Raw genomic sequence first — 13,127 nt, forward strand, 5'->3', positions numbered from 1 at the left:
TTGTTTACATCTTGAATGGCTGATGATTCGACCACACAAAAGAAGAAGAATAATAACTTCAGTTGCTGCCTGTCCTGGTGCAATATCAGCCATGTCATTTGAGTTGACCTGAAAAGGATTGATCATCTTCTGTGTGATGCACTCCATTATGTTGTCAACAGCTTTGGGTTTTCCTTGCTCATCGTGTGTAAGTGCACTATTGCTCATTGGAACGTTCATCATTTCTTTGAACTGTGATGAAACTTCAGAAAACACCAATTTTTTGTACAACCACTTGGTTCTTGTTTTGGCATCTAGTTATACCAGTCAAACCGCTGTAGTGTGGCAGAAGGTCCCACACAGTCGGATCGATGTCGGCAGGACCGGATTGATTTTCGATATTCACAGGTCTGGATCAATGTTTGACGTCCATAGGTCCGGATCGATGTTCTATGTTCACAAGCCAAAAATACAGTCTCCAGTGTGATAATAATCTGGACATATTCCCGAATGCATGGGTGGAATGTATAAATACTCGTGGAACAAAATTAATTCGCTCAAAAACACATCATATATAACTTATTACATGAATACACAATGCCATATACCTGTAAATAGAGAGAGAGAAAAATTATATACTGATATCAGCCATCTGACATGCATATTGTAAGAAATCGATCAACATTTTGCATTCCAGCATCACACCCAGAATAAGGGGGTATGATTGAATTCTTATTAAAACTTGTGTGAATAATGCATCTCATCAGAATTATGTATATATGGTGTCATAGAAGCTTGAATGAGGATGATTTTGATGTATGAATCAATTATGTTTTGGATACATTGTTGAGGCTCATATGAGAGCTAACACACAGCAATGGGGGCATGAGACAAGAGGGGTGGAGACAATGAGAGAGGGAAGGACAAATGGACAATGGAGACAATGGAGAGGGAAGGACAAAACAGTGGGGAACAGAGACATGAGGAGATCTGTGGAAGGAAGAGGGATGGGAGGGGAACACGGCTTGACGCGCTGCTTTTCTCAAGTGGCTTTAATTTAACATGGCTTTTTGTAGTGAGTATTGCTGCAGATTATTTTTACATGATGCTAATGGCTAAACTCAAAGAGATTTTCTCGAAAATGTTTCATGATCGTGTCTCTCATTCGGATAAAATCATATATTTTCCTTTTGTTTCTTTTATGCAATGTGTCTTGATATTCTGGTAATTTTGGTGCCAAAATTTGATTGGTGACATTACTTTTGTTGCACGTTTGAGGAAATTGCATATAATCGCTGAATCTGCTTTCGGAAACCCCACGGTATAAATGTAAATGCAATTTTCACAGTGAGGTACACTGATCTCAGAACGTTGCCCTCTGGAATATTGTTCCCCGACGATGAGGAAAGGTTATGTAAAGATGGTGTGGTGGGCACCACACTGCTTGTGCAATTGTCAGATTTATATTTTCTTAAATACTTACAAACTTACAAACATAGTATGAATTTTACCCAGAAAACTAAAAGCAAGAAATACAGTGGCCTACAGAAATATTGACCCCAAACCAATAATGCCACATTTACATGAATTGCGAATTATGGAGAAGCAATTTTTCCAAATGAACTTTTCTATTAATGACTGAAGAGATCAAACTAAACACTTATGGTTGAAGGAGGTTATATGTCAGGAATAGCTTCAAAAAACATACAGAACCCAAAAGTCCCTGAGGACCCAAAAGACTAAGATGACCCAAAAGTCCCAGAAGAACTAAAAGTTCCCAAGGAACTAAAAGACCCAGAGGACCAAAAATACCTCAAATTCCCGAAAGACTCAAAAGACCTAAGAGTCTTTTAGGACCAAAAAGACCCATAAGACCCCGAGGACCCAAAAGTCCTTGAAGACCCCAAAAAACCCACTCCGTGGGAGTACTTCCTGTGCAGCTTCCCTTCGGAGGGCAACTCACTGGATGATGGGATTGGGGCAAAGCCTTCGGGACCCCCAATCTTTGATGATAGGAGGGAAACCACGGGGTAACATTCCCGGGTCAGATTGTGGGAGGGTGTTTTGGAGTGGTGCAGAGGTGTCGTCCATCAGACGTATGTGTCCTTGGGTTAACCTGAGGCGGTCCCTTTGGGTGGGGCCTGGAATGTTCTATCTCTAAGAGAGGATGATCACCTGTCTCTGTTATCATCTGAGCTCAAGCATGTGGAGATCGGTATTGCAGCATTCTCTGAGGTTCAGAGACCAGATTGCAGAGAGATTATGGTGGGTGGTTACATCAAATATTGAATCTTTGCTTGGATAATTGTTGATAGGGTTAGTTACCATCTGCTTGAGCACCAGCGTCCAGAGCAGTCAGGCTTTACACCAAAGAGGTCAATGATTGACCGGATCCTTGCTCTTCGGGTCCTCACCAAATGCAGATGAGAATTTAGGCAGGGGCTGCTTGCAGCTTATGTTGATCTCTGTGAAGTGTTCGATTCAGTGAATTGGGAAGCCCTATGGAGGATTCTTGTTCTTCGTGGGGTGCCAACAAAACTGATTGATCTGATGTTTGAAATCTACTCTGGTACTGAGAGTGCTGTGCGATGTGGTGATACCATCTCTGACTTATTTCCAGTTGTTACTGGAGTTCGTCAGGGGTGTGTACTCACCCCCACAATTTTCAGCACTTATATGGACTGGATTCTTGGGAGGATGTTGGAGAGATCAAGCTGTGGTGCATCGTTTGGGAATGCCAAGATCTCTGACTTTGATTTCGCAGATGATACAATCATCTTTGCGGAGCCTTTAGATATCCTTTTGGGGGTCCTCGATATGCTGAATGAGGAGCCTGGGATTACGGGTATCTTGGGTCAAAACGAAGATCCAGGCTTTCAATAACATCTTGGATGCTGCTACCCTTTCTGTGCCTGTTTGTGGTGAGGATGTTGAGGTCGTGGAGAATTCACTTACCTTGGCAGTGATATTCATGTCTCTGCTGGCTGTGAGTCAGAGGTCAATAGACGTCTGAGTCGGGCTGGGGAGTCATGGATTCATTGGATAATGGGGTGTGGCACTGCCGGTACCTGTGCGGGAGGATGAAAGTCCGTGTCTTCAGGTCCCTCTTGCTTCCAGTCTTGCTCTCCAGATGTGAGACTTGGACTCTGACCAAGGATCTGAGACAGAGACTTAATTTATTTGGTACTAGGTCTCTTCGGAGAATGCTTGGCTATCATTGGTCGGACTTTGTGTCCAGCGAGCGGTTGCTGAGAGAGACTAGATGAGATTTTTTACCTGCATAGTCCGTGAACATCAGCTGCGGCTGTATGGACATGTGGCTCGTTTTCCTGATGCTGATCCTGCTCACCAGATTCTCTCAGCGAGGAAGTCTCGTGAGTGGAGGAGGCCAATGGGCCGACCATGTGCCTTATGGTTGCAGCAGGTTGATCGGCATCTCAATGAGATGGGGATGGGCCAGGCATCTGCGGGGGGGATGGCCAGACTGAGGCCCCTGAAGTACCGGCAGAAAGTGGATGCAGCGACACGCTGCTCAGGCACATGCTCCCATACCTGATCTGACCTGACCCCAAAAGTCCCTGAGGACCTGAAATACCCCAAGGACCCAAAATACCCAGAGGCAGTGTGACCACTCCTCATTTTCAAAAATGCCAAGGTGAGCCAATGAAAAAAGCCAAGAAGTCACAAGGTTTCGGAAAAGCGATGATAATAGAAAACCTATACGCCAAGAAAACCTATAGAAAACCAAGACGGCAAGGTGAACAACTAATAGCCAAGATATTGTGAAAAAGCCAAGGAGTGGTCACACTGCCCAGAGGACCCAAAAGAGGCATAGACTCCGAAGACCCAAAATACCCAGATGATGCAAAAGTCCACAAGACCTAAAGGACCCCAAAGACCCATGTGTCCCCTAAGACCCTGGAGAGTCTTTAACACTAATATAAATGGATGTGTGTGTGTGTGTGTGTGTGTGTGTGTGTGTGTGTGTGTGTGTGTGTGTGTGTGTGTGTGTGTGTGTGTGTGTGTGTGTGTGTGTGTGTGTGTGTGTGTGTGTGTGTGTGTGTGTGTGTGTGGAGGAGGTGGGGATGTTTTTTTCGTGTAGTTTTACTGGAGCATTTTGATTTGGAATGTGACACACCAAAATGATCATCATGACATGCTGAGTTGATTCGGCTAATTTACTACAAACAATCCAGAACAATTCCCATGTTTTAAATGCACACCATGTTGAGGTTTAAAATGCAGCTTAATACGTCCTTCTATCATGTCATGGCATTCTGATTACAAAATTAAATACTAAAACGATGATAGCATTGTGAAAAATCATATATTAATTAATACCAATAATATTTAGAACAATAATAATCTATCTATAATTCCAGCAATGTGTGTGTGAGTGTGTGAGTGTGTGAGTGTGTGTGTGTGTGTGTGTGTGTGTGTGTGTGTGTGTGTGTGTGTGTGTGTGTGTGTGTGTGTGTGTGTGTGTGTGTGTGTGTGTGTGTGTGTGTGTGTGTGTGTGTGTGTGTGTGTGTGTGTGTGTGACCGCTGTTTCTCGACAGCCACTGGTCCGATCTAATTGAAACTTGCCAGGTATATTACTGGGCCCTGAGTATGTGCCTTTTCAAGGTTTGACATTAATCGGACAAGTGCTTTCCAAGTTATGGCCATTTATTTACCAAACAATGAAAGGACACATTGCTTCGTAGGCAGGTGCGCGGACGACCGACGATGACGTCAGGTGCCGTGTCAGTTACGATGGGGATCGGTGCTTAGTTCCCGTGGCGTAGGAGTGGCAATGGTCAACGGCAGCGAATGTCATGGATAGCAAAGACAGGGAGGTAAACTTGATTTTAATTTGGATTTTAATTAACTCTGCGTGTGTAAGTATCACAGCAGTTGTTACTTCAATGAAAGCGATAATTCGTGGAATGCATGTGAACATTCCGTACGGGCACGTATCACTTCCGGATAGTGATGACTTAATGTATTCTAATAATTTCTCGATTTCTTATGCGCATTTAAAGATAAACACAATGCCCCAATCCAGTCGTCGTTTACGAGAGCGAAGGAACGGCCTGTGTATTTGTTTGAAAGTTTTTTACTTACGAAATCTAAAGATTTCGTAAGTATATTGATGCCTTCCGTTTCTGTTTGTTAGTTTGTTTGTTTGTTTGTAGGCACGATAACTCGATAATGGAAGAAGCTACCAATGTCAAATTACACCACGTGATTCAGGAGGGTGATGGCTAGTGCTGCTTAGAATTTGGTCAAAATCGGTCAAAGGTCAAGGTCACGGTGAGGTCAAATATTCGATTTTTGATGGTTTGGTACAGATAACTCGAGAACGGAAGAAACTACCAATGTCAAATTACACCACGTGATTCAGGAGGCTGATGGCTAGTGCTGCTTAGAATTTGGTCAAAATCGGTCAAAGGTCAAGGTCACAGTGAGGTCAAACATCCAAAAAATGATAACTCGAGAACGGAAGAAGCTTCCAATGTCAAATTAGACCACGTGATTTAGGAGGGTGGTGGCTAGCGCTGATTTGATTTTAGTCAAAATCGGTCAAAGGTCAAGGTCACAGTGAGGTCAAACATCCAAAACATTCGATTTTTGATGGTTTGTTACAGAATCATCATAGAAACTCCTGGTTTGCTTCGCTACCTTCTCGAGAGACAACTTTTATTAGATAAGGTCAGAGGTCAAGTTGATGATTTTGTAAGTACCAGTCTATGACTGCTTGTTTGTTTGTTAGTTTGTTTGTTTGTTTGTTTGTAGGCACGATAACTCGAGAACGGAAGAAGCTACCAATGTCAAATTACACCACGTGATTCAGGAGGGTGATGGCTAGTGCTGATTAGATTTTGGTCAAAATCGGTCAAAGGTCAAGGTCACAGCAAGGTCAAATATTCGATTTTTGATGCTTTGATACAGTTAACTCGAGAATGGAAGAAGCTACCAATGTCAAATTATACCACGTGATTCAGGAGGGTAGTGGCTAGGGCTGATTAGATTTTGGTCAAAATCGGTCAAAGGTCAAGGTCACATTGAGGTCAAACATCCAAAACATTAGATTTTTGATGGTTTGGTACAGAATCATCTTAGAAACTTCTGGTTTGCGTCGTTACCTTCTCTCGAGACAGTTTTATTAGACAAGGTCAGTGGTCAAGTTGACGATTTTGTAAGTAACAGTCTATGACTGCTTGTTTTGTTGTTGTTTTTTTTTGGGGGGGAGGGGGGTTGCACGTACGGGCGCGCGAGAACAAACGTTCTGTGTGGTTGTTTCTGGCTCGCGGTTTGAAAGTTTTTTTATTTTTATTTTTGGTTTGCACGTATGGCCACGTACGTACGGGCATGCATGTACGGGTGCGCAAGAGCGAAGGAACGGCCTGTGTGGTTGTTTCTGGCTCACGGTTTGAACGTTTTTTGGTGTTTTTGCACTTACGGCCACGTATGTACGGGCACGTACTAGTAATAATAATAATAGTAGTGTCATATGGCAAAAATAAGAATGAACACATAATCCCTGTGTTGGCCCCAAGCACATTAGAGCTAAGTGAAAGGCAAACTAATGCTGAAGCAGTACAGCAAGTGGGTATAGAACAAGGCTCGAAGACCAATGAAAATTTCATCCACTGGACCAACAGGGTCACTCCTTAATTTAAAAGGTTACATCATCAAAAATGTAAACACGAATCTGTATTCATTACACTCTTTTGTACTCCCCTTTGATGTGGTGTTTACACCAAACTGTACTTACCTGAACAATGTTGTAACTCGTGTGTTGCATTAGTGTGTTGGATAAAGATCCAGCCTACACCATGTAATTTAAACAAAGGACAATCCTACTAATTTTATCACATTGAAAGCTCAGTTATAAAGAAAACGAGTTTAATCCTTAATCTTGCTGCAGTCCATTATTCCCCCACAATGATTTGTACGAAAACAGTTATTACCCTTTGGGCAGATGGCTCTTCCCTAGTTCTGTCTCCACAGTCATGGGATCTGCAATGGTCATTGGAAGGCAATTTCGAAATTACATATTTCCTGGAGGATATGATATGGCCAGCTACATGTGTCATCCAGGCCTGAAGCATAGTATGGTCCTAGGTGAATAAACCCTATTACTGTTCAGCCACGGTGTTAAAGCCATCACTTGTGTGATGTTTAGTGTCATTGCAAACCTTAATCCAATAGATACCGATGCTGCAAAAAAATTTGGTTCATTTATTTTGGTTTAAGGCGCCTGAAGGATCTTGTACATTTATCACATGTTGGGCAATCACAGCAGGGAGATATTACAATGTGCTCTACTGATGCATGAATTACCAGGAAATTAACGATGAACCCATCCTTATGGAGAGCTTAATTCCCCCAGAATGATGCACAGGTTAATCCCCCCATATATGGCATGTGATGACTTGTGTTACCCCTTCCAACAGAAAGCAGTGCTGTGTTATAAATATTTCCATTGAATTGGGGTCCTCTCCCCACCCTGAACCACAGGGACTATTTTTTAATTACCTAAAACCTTAATGCGTCAACTGTGAGTGCAGCCACCAGTTTTAAACTGATTCCACCCACCGGCTCAGGAATGCACAGAAGTCAAACAAAGAAACAACCAACTAAACAAACAAACAATTCTCAAATTGAAGAATTATTAACAGACAAAGGATGATTTGGATACTCGATAATTGTTTGACATCACTTGAAAACCTCTTGTTTTCTTGTTTCACTTATAATGTTTCTTTCACTTATAATGTATAAACCTCTTGTTTCACTTATAATGTGAATGTACATGAGCAATCTGAGGTTGAGAAGATCACTTTTGCTGTTTGAAAACAGACAGAAAGGTCGACCCAGGACATTTTATGAATATTTTGCAACAACTCTGACAATTAAATGTAATGTGAAGACAAGCAAAGTTTCACCTGGTGTTATTTTCCCAGATGTTTCTGTGATTTCGATCATCATTGTAGATTTTATACATGATCCATTGTTGCTGGAATAAGAAATCAAAGCTCACAATGTAGTGACAATTTTATCCTTGAAACATGCTTATCGAAAATAAAAACTCGACATGTTTCTTCAAAGGAATGTTGGTAGTAGGATTGATTAAGATTTCCAAAAATGGTTTCATTTACATGAAAAAAGAGGCTGCCATACATCATAACTGTCCAAGCAATAGACAGCAACAAGGCCAATAGTTTAATACACATTATTCGTCACAGTTAACACACTATGTTCGTTAAATTTGATGAGTAAATATATCTCCAACTAGCACACCTTTTTGGTGGACGGAGAGGTATTCTCATGTACTATGTGTTTATAATTGCATGCTGAATGTGAAGGAAATAAAAACATTTACTTACATTAGTGTTTTAGCTTTTACGATAACTGCATTTTCCAAGGGAGCAAATCTCTGGACAATGTAGTGGCTTGATTGGATTTTTTTCAAGAGCTTACACATTCCAGGATGATCAGTTGATATTGCGATTGTGATCCAATAACCTGCATACTTTTGTGAAATAAAACAAAAATAATTTCTCAATCAACCGCACAACATACATGAAAACACTATGTGGAAAACATTTTGTAATGGATTTAAAACACACAGGGCCATGCACATTAATAAGTGCTCTGTGTCTACTTTCTAACATTTATTACCTCCACCACCGAAGGTGGACAGAGGTTAGGTCTTCGCCTCTGTCTGTCTGTTGGGTCGACGAAATAGGTGACCCTTATTGTCAGTAATTCTGTCTGTTTGTTTGGATGTTTGTTCGTTTGTCATCAGCATAATTGGTAGTAAACGTTGGCAGATTTTGACCAAACTCGGGTGGTACGTAGATCTTATGACCTAGTGCTTTGGAAATTGTGATGGTTGCTAGAGACGCTTTGGTTCCCTAGCAACAACCGAAAAACCTTCAAAATCAGTATCGTTCACGCAAAATTAATTCCGAAAGCCATTATCCCACATAGGGTTATGAAATTTGGCACGAATGATCTAAAGATGATGCTCTATCAAATATATTCAGGTTTTGTGATATATGGAATACTTTCCCCGCAGCGCCCCCTACAATTAGGGTATGCGCGAAAATTGGTGAAAATTGAAGGCCACCTAGCGACCAGGTGATTGCATCAATACGAATGAAACTTTGCAGGTTCATGGTACTCAATGAGTACTACAACTTTGCCTCAGGACATATTGACTGATTTCGCTTAGGTCAGGGGGTCAAAGGTCAATTAGTGCAAAAATCGATAATATGCGAGAGCTGGAGGTGCCTTCGCGCCAAGTGCTACTCCTCCTAGGGTTATGGTCAGATGGTCATGAAAATTCACACTAATCGTCTGGAATACATTGTGCACAAATGATCGAGCCGAATTTTCGATCTAGATCTTTGTTCACCCACAGCACCCCCTCGAACTTTGTGGATTTCCGATTTAAAACCACATTTTCGGTACTTTTCATTCAAATGGATACCGAGTAGTTATCATTAGATGGAACTGGATGAGATTTGATATGCGTAATCTTAAGGTGATTTCCTATCCGCTATATGACATCCATTTTGCTCTATATCTTATAGTTTCCACGCTCGGCGACCCATCGCTGCCTACCGGCTTGTCTGTCTGTCTGTCTGTCTGTCTGTCTGTCTGTCTGTCTGTGCCTGTGAGCAGGATATTTAAATGTTAATAACGGATTCAGATGAAATTTGGTGGACTGGTTGGGTGTGTGACAGGACAAAATGTTTCAATTTTGGTGAAGATCCAGATGCGGATCTCGACAAGCGAATTTTTTGAAATTATTCGTCACCATTGAGAGATGGGGCCAAAAACTATATAGAGCACGTTATCTCAGAAGGTTATGGATGGATTTGGACGAAATCTGGCACATAGGTTGCATGTGTGTGAATGACTATTTTTCGAATTTTGGTGAAGATCCAGATCCGGATCCGGATATATGAATTTTTTTAAGCGATTCTTCACCATTGAGAGATTGGGCCCTAAACTATATACAGCACGATATCTCAAAAAGTTGTGTATGGATCATGACAAAACTTGGTTGATGGGTTGGTTAGATGATAAGAATAAGCCAATTACATTTTGGTTAAGTATCGGATACAGATCCAGCCTATCAGAGTATTCAAAATGTAAACTGTTCAGCCTGATGGAGGTATGTTCCCAGTGAGTGCCATTCTAATGACTGAATATATTGCCTCTCCATTGTCATTCCCTTAATCAACCTGGTAAATTTATACAGCCTCCACCAAGTCCCTGTTACATTGTTGTGTCCATTCTCATCTTCCGCAATCGGTCCCATACGTGCGTACGTTTGCACGTGTCTGCATTTTGTTATTCCCTTTGCTCTGGAACCTCTTGTCAGATTGACACATTTTCACCACAGGTGTGGCTCATGTAGAATGTATTAATGATAATTATAATATCATAAATTACAGCCTGGTGTTGGCTTAGTGGTGAGGGTGGCAGCTTGGTATCCCAGGGTCCTGAGTTCAAGCCCCGTTGGCTGCTGAATTAACACCAGGGGGTTGACTCAGCTTGTCATCCTTCCGAGGTCGGCGAAATGAGTGCCAGTGTACTGGTCCCGGTGTATGCCCCAGTTAGAATAGGTGTACCATATCCCTGTGTGTCGTAAGAGGCGACCAGGGTTGGCGTCAGGAAGGGCATCCGGCCATAAAAAAAAATTGCCTCAAGAAAAAGCAAACCCCTGCACAGCAGGGAAAAATGGCTGTAAAAACGATAATTTTTATATTTTATAATATCATATGTTACATGGTGTGGCAGCTATGTTTGAAAAAAAGGAGAAACTTTGGGCCTTTGTATTTCCAAAACCGCTCCATGGAAAAAATTGAAACTTGACAACTGTCAAGTACTCCCCATGTGGAATAACTGTGATTTCATAAGATGTCATAGGGTCCTTCTTTATGACATCACAATTGCATATGTAGAACACTACATCGGATCAGCATAAAAATGTTGAAGTCACCTCAAGATAAATTGGTCCAGAGAAAAAAAAAATATGATGTCATCGGTGACGTAGTTCAGCAACCAGTCACGGTTCAGTCACATAACAAAAGAAACAAAAAAAGTTCAAAAATATTATTCTCCGAAACAGATGAACAGATCGAGGAGAAGCATGACAGGTATAACCGCCTATCCATGAGAACCCATCTGTTCCCCACCAATGACATCATCGGTCACATGGTTTGGCAGCCATATTGGATTTTCCAAAAACTTTTTAAAATCCATCCAAAACGGCTGGACAGATCGAGGGGGAACCTCACAGATATGTTCACGAAGACTTGGGGATACCAGAGTGTTCATAAAAAATTGGTAGGTCACATGGTTTGGAAGGCATATTGGAATGAAGGATTTTTTTTTTAATTCTCTCTTGAACCACTGCATCAATTGATGTGAAACTTCAAAATTACGATCTCGTAGTCATGAGGAATATATGTTTCAAAGTTCAAACTGATTGGAAGCAGAATCTGGCAGACAGAATTTTGTTTTTTTCTGAATCTGTATTCTTTTTGAGTTTTATTTATTTTTTTTATGTTCAGTGTCCTAACGGGGCTTGAACTCAGGACCTTTTGGGTCCCAAGCCACTGCCCAAACCACTGCGCCAACACCAGGCATGCATATATATATATATATATATATATATATATATATATATATATATATATATATATATATATATATATATATATATATATATATATATATATATATATATATATATATATATATATATATATATATATATATATATATATATATATATATATATATATATATATATATATATATATATATATATATATATATATATATATATATATATATATATATATATATATATATATATATATATATATATATATATATATATATATATATATATATATATATATATATATATATATATATACATAGTTACAGCTGTGAAAATTCGCATTACACCATGAAGGGCCCGTAAGTGAGATATCTCTAAGTACATGTGTAGTTAGCCCCAAATCCGTTGTCTAGAGGGATTTATGCGATTCATTCGAGCTGCGACGCTTTGAGTTAGGCGTTTTTCTGTTCTATCTTTATTTTTAACCAAACACGTCTCAACCGCCATCACACAACAACCACCAACCACAACGCCGCTTCACAACAACCACAACCACACCTGCCTCTCAACAACCACACCATTGTCATCACTCAGCCAGCAACCGTCAACATCTCCACGAACACAAAAGGCGAACAACAACAACTCCCACCCCGATTTCCCTGGTAAACAAGAATGACGGTTGGAACTCAACTCCCACCCCTATTTCTCTAGTGGAATGTCCCCCCCCCACGTGCTGCGCAGGGAGGGGCGGGGTTCCGGGGAAAGAAAAGGGCGCACGGAGCCGCCGCTGCAAGGAAGTGAGGTCAGACGAGGTCGGTGAGAGTGTCAGTGTCAGTCGGCGGTTCATGGTCTTCTGCCCGTCTGGGTCTTGGAGAAGCGTTTCGTGAAGCGACCCGCTCGTTGGAGCTTGCATTCGGTGGAGAGTCCGGACGTCGCGGAGGGGACGCGGACTGGAGGCGCTGCTCTGCCAGCTGTGTCACGTGGACCTGCACGTTCGTAGAAGGAGCGCCGGAGAGAGCTCGCCCACCATTGCACCACGAGGGTGCAGGTAACCTGCAACGGTCTCGTGGGACTCGTTCGGTCTGCCAAGTCCCATGCCATAAAGGCCCACGGGCCCGTCTGCCCCCTTGTCTATGAGGGTGGCTTCTTTCCTATGCTTTTGAGTAAATGTGTGTTGGCGCCATCTGTAAAGTAGAACTGTATAAGTGTTGCCGTGTGTACGTGTATTCGGTTTAACTCTTGCTTTTGCTTTATATGTGCATTTTGATTATTGTGGCTGTATATACGTGCTTTCCGTGTGCCGCGGAATAAATGTGCTTTGTGTTGAACTGTTTTCCCGTTTCGCTTCGTCTCCTTCCTTTTAAGTGACCCTCCATCCTGCTTCACGTAAAAGGTTCGTAGTGGGCTTAATACGCCCGATAATTAATCGGAACCATCGAGGCCGACGATAACACCGCTCGGTTATCACTGTAGCACGGAACGGACCGCTTAAGCGGTTCTGTGGCCTGTTCGGAGT

The 13,127-nt window shown here is 41.7% G+C and overlaps 1 protein-coding gene across 1 annotated transcript in view; it reads right to left on the minus strand.

Annotated features, from left to right (window-relative positions):
* The window catches only part of LOC147035285 (uncharacterized), a 67,165-nt gene that overhangs the window by 13,637 nt on the left and 40,401 nt on the right, over nucleotides 1-13,127 (minus strand). The window contains exons 8-9 of the mRNA XM_085896443.1: nucleotides 8,352-8,497; nucleotides 7,911-7,981 (exon numbers count right to left, since the gene is read on the minus strand). Coding sequence (XP_085752569.1) covers nucleotides 7,911-7,981; nucleotides 8,352-8,497 — 217 coding nt within the window. The remainder of the gene's footprint in view (nucleotides 1-7,910; nucleotides 7,982-8,351; nucleotides 8,498-13,127) is intronic.

The sequence above is a fragment of the Eptatretus burgeri genome, chromosome 1 (genome assembly GCF_056783735.1).
Source record: "Eptatretus burgeri isolate ZD-2024b chromosome 1, Ebu_testis_v1, whole genome shotgun sequence".
Taxonomy (NCBI): domain Eukaryota; kingdom Metazoa; phylum Chordata; class Myxini; order Myxiniformes; family Myxinidae; genus Eptatretus; species Eptatretus burgeri.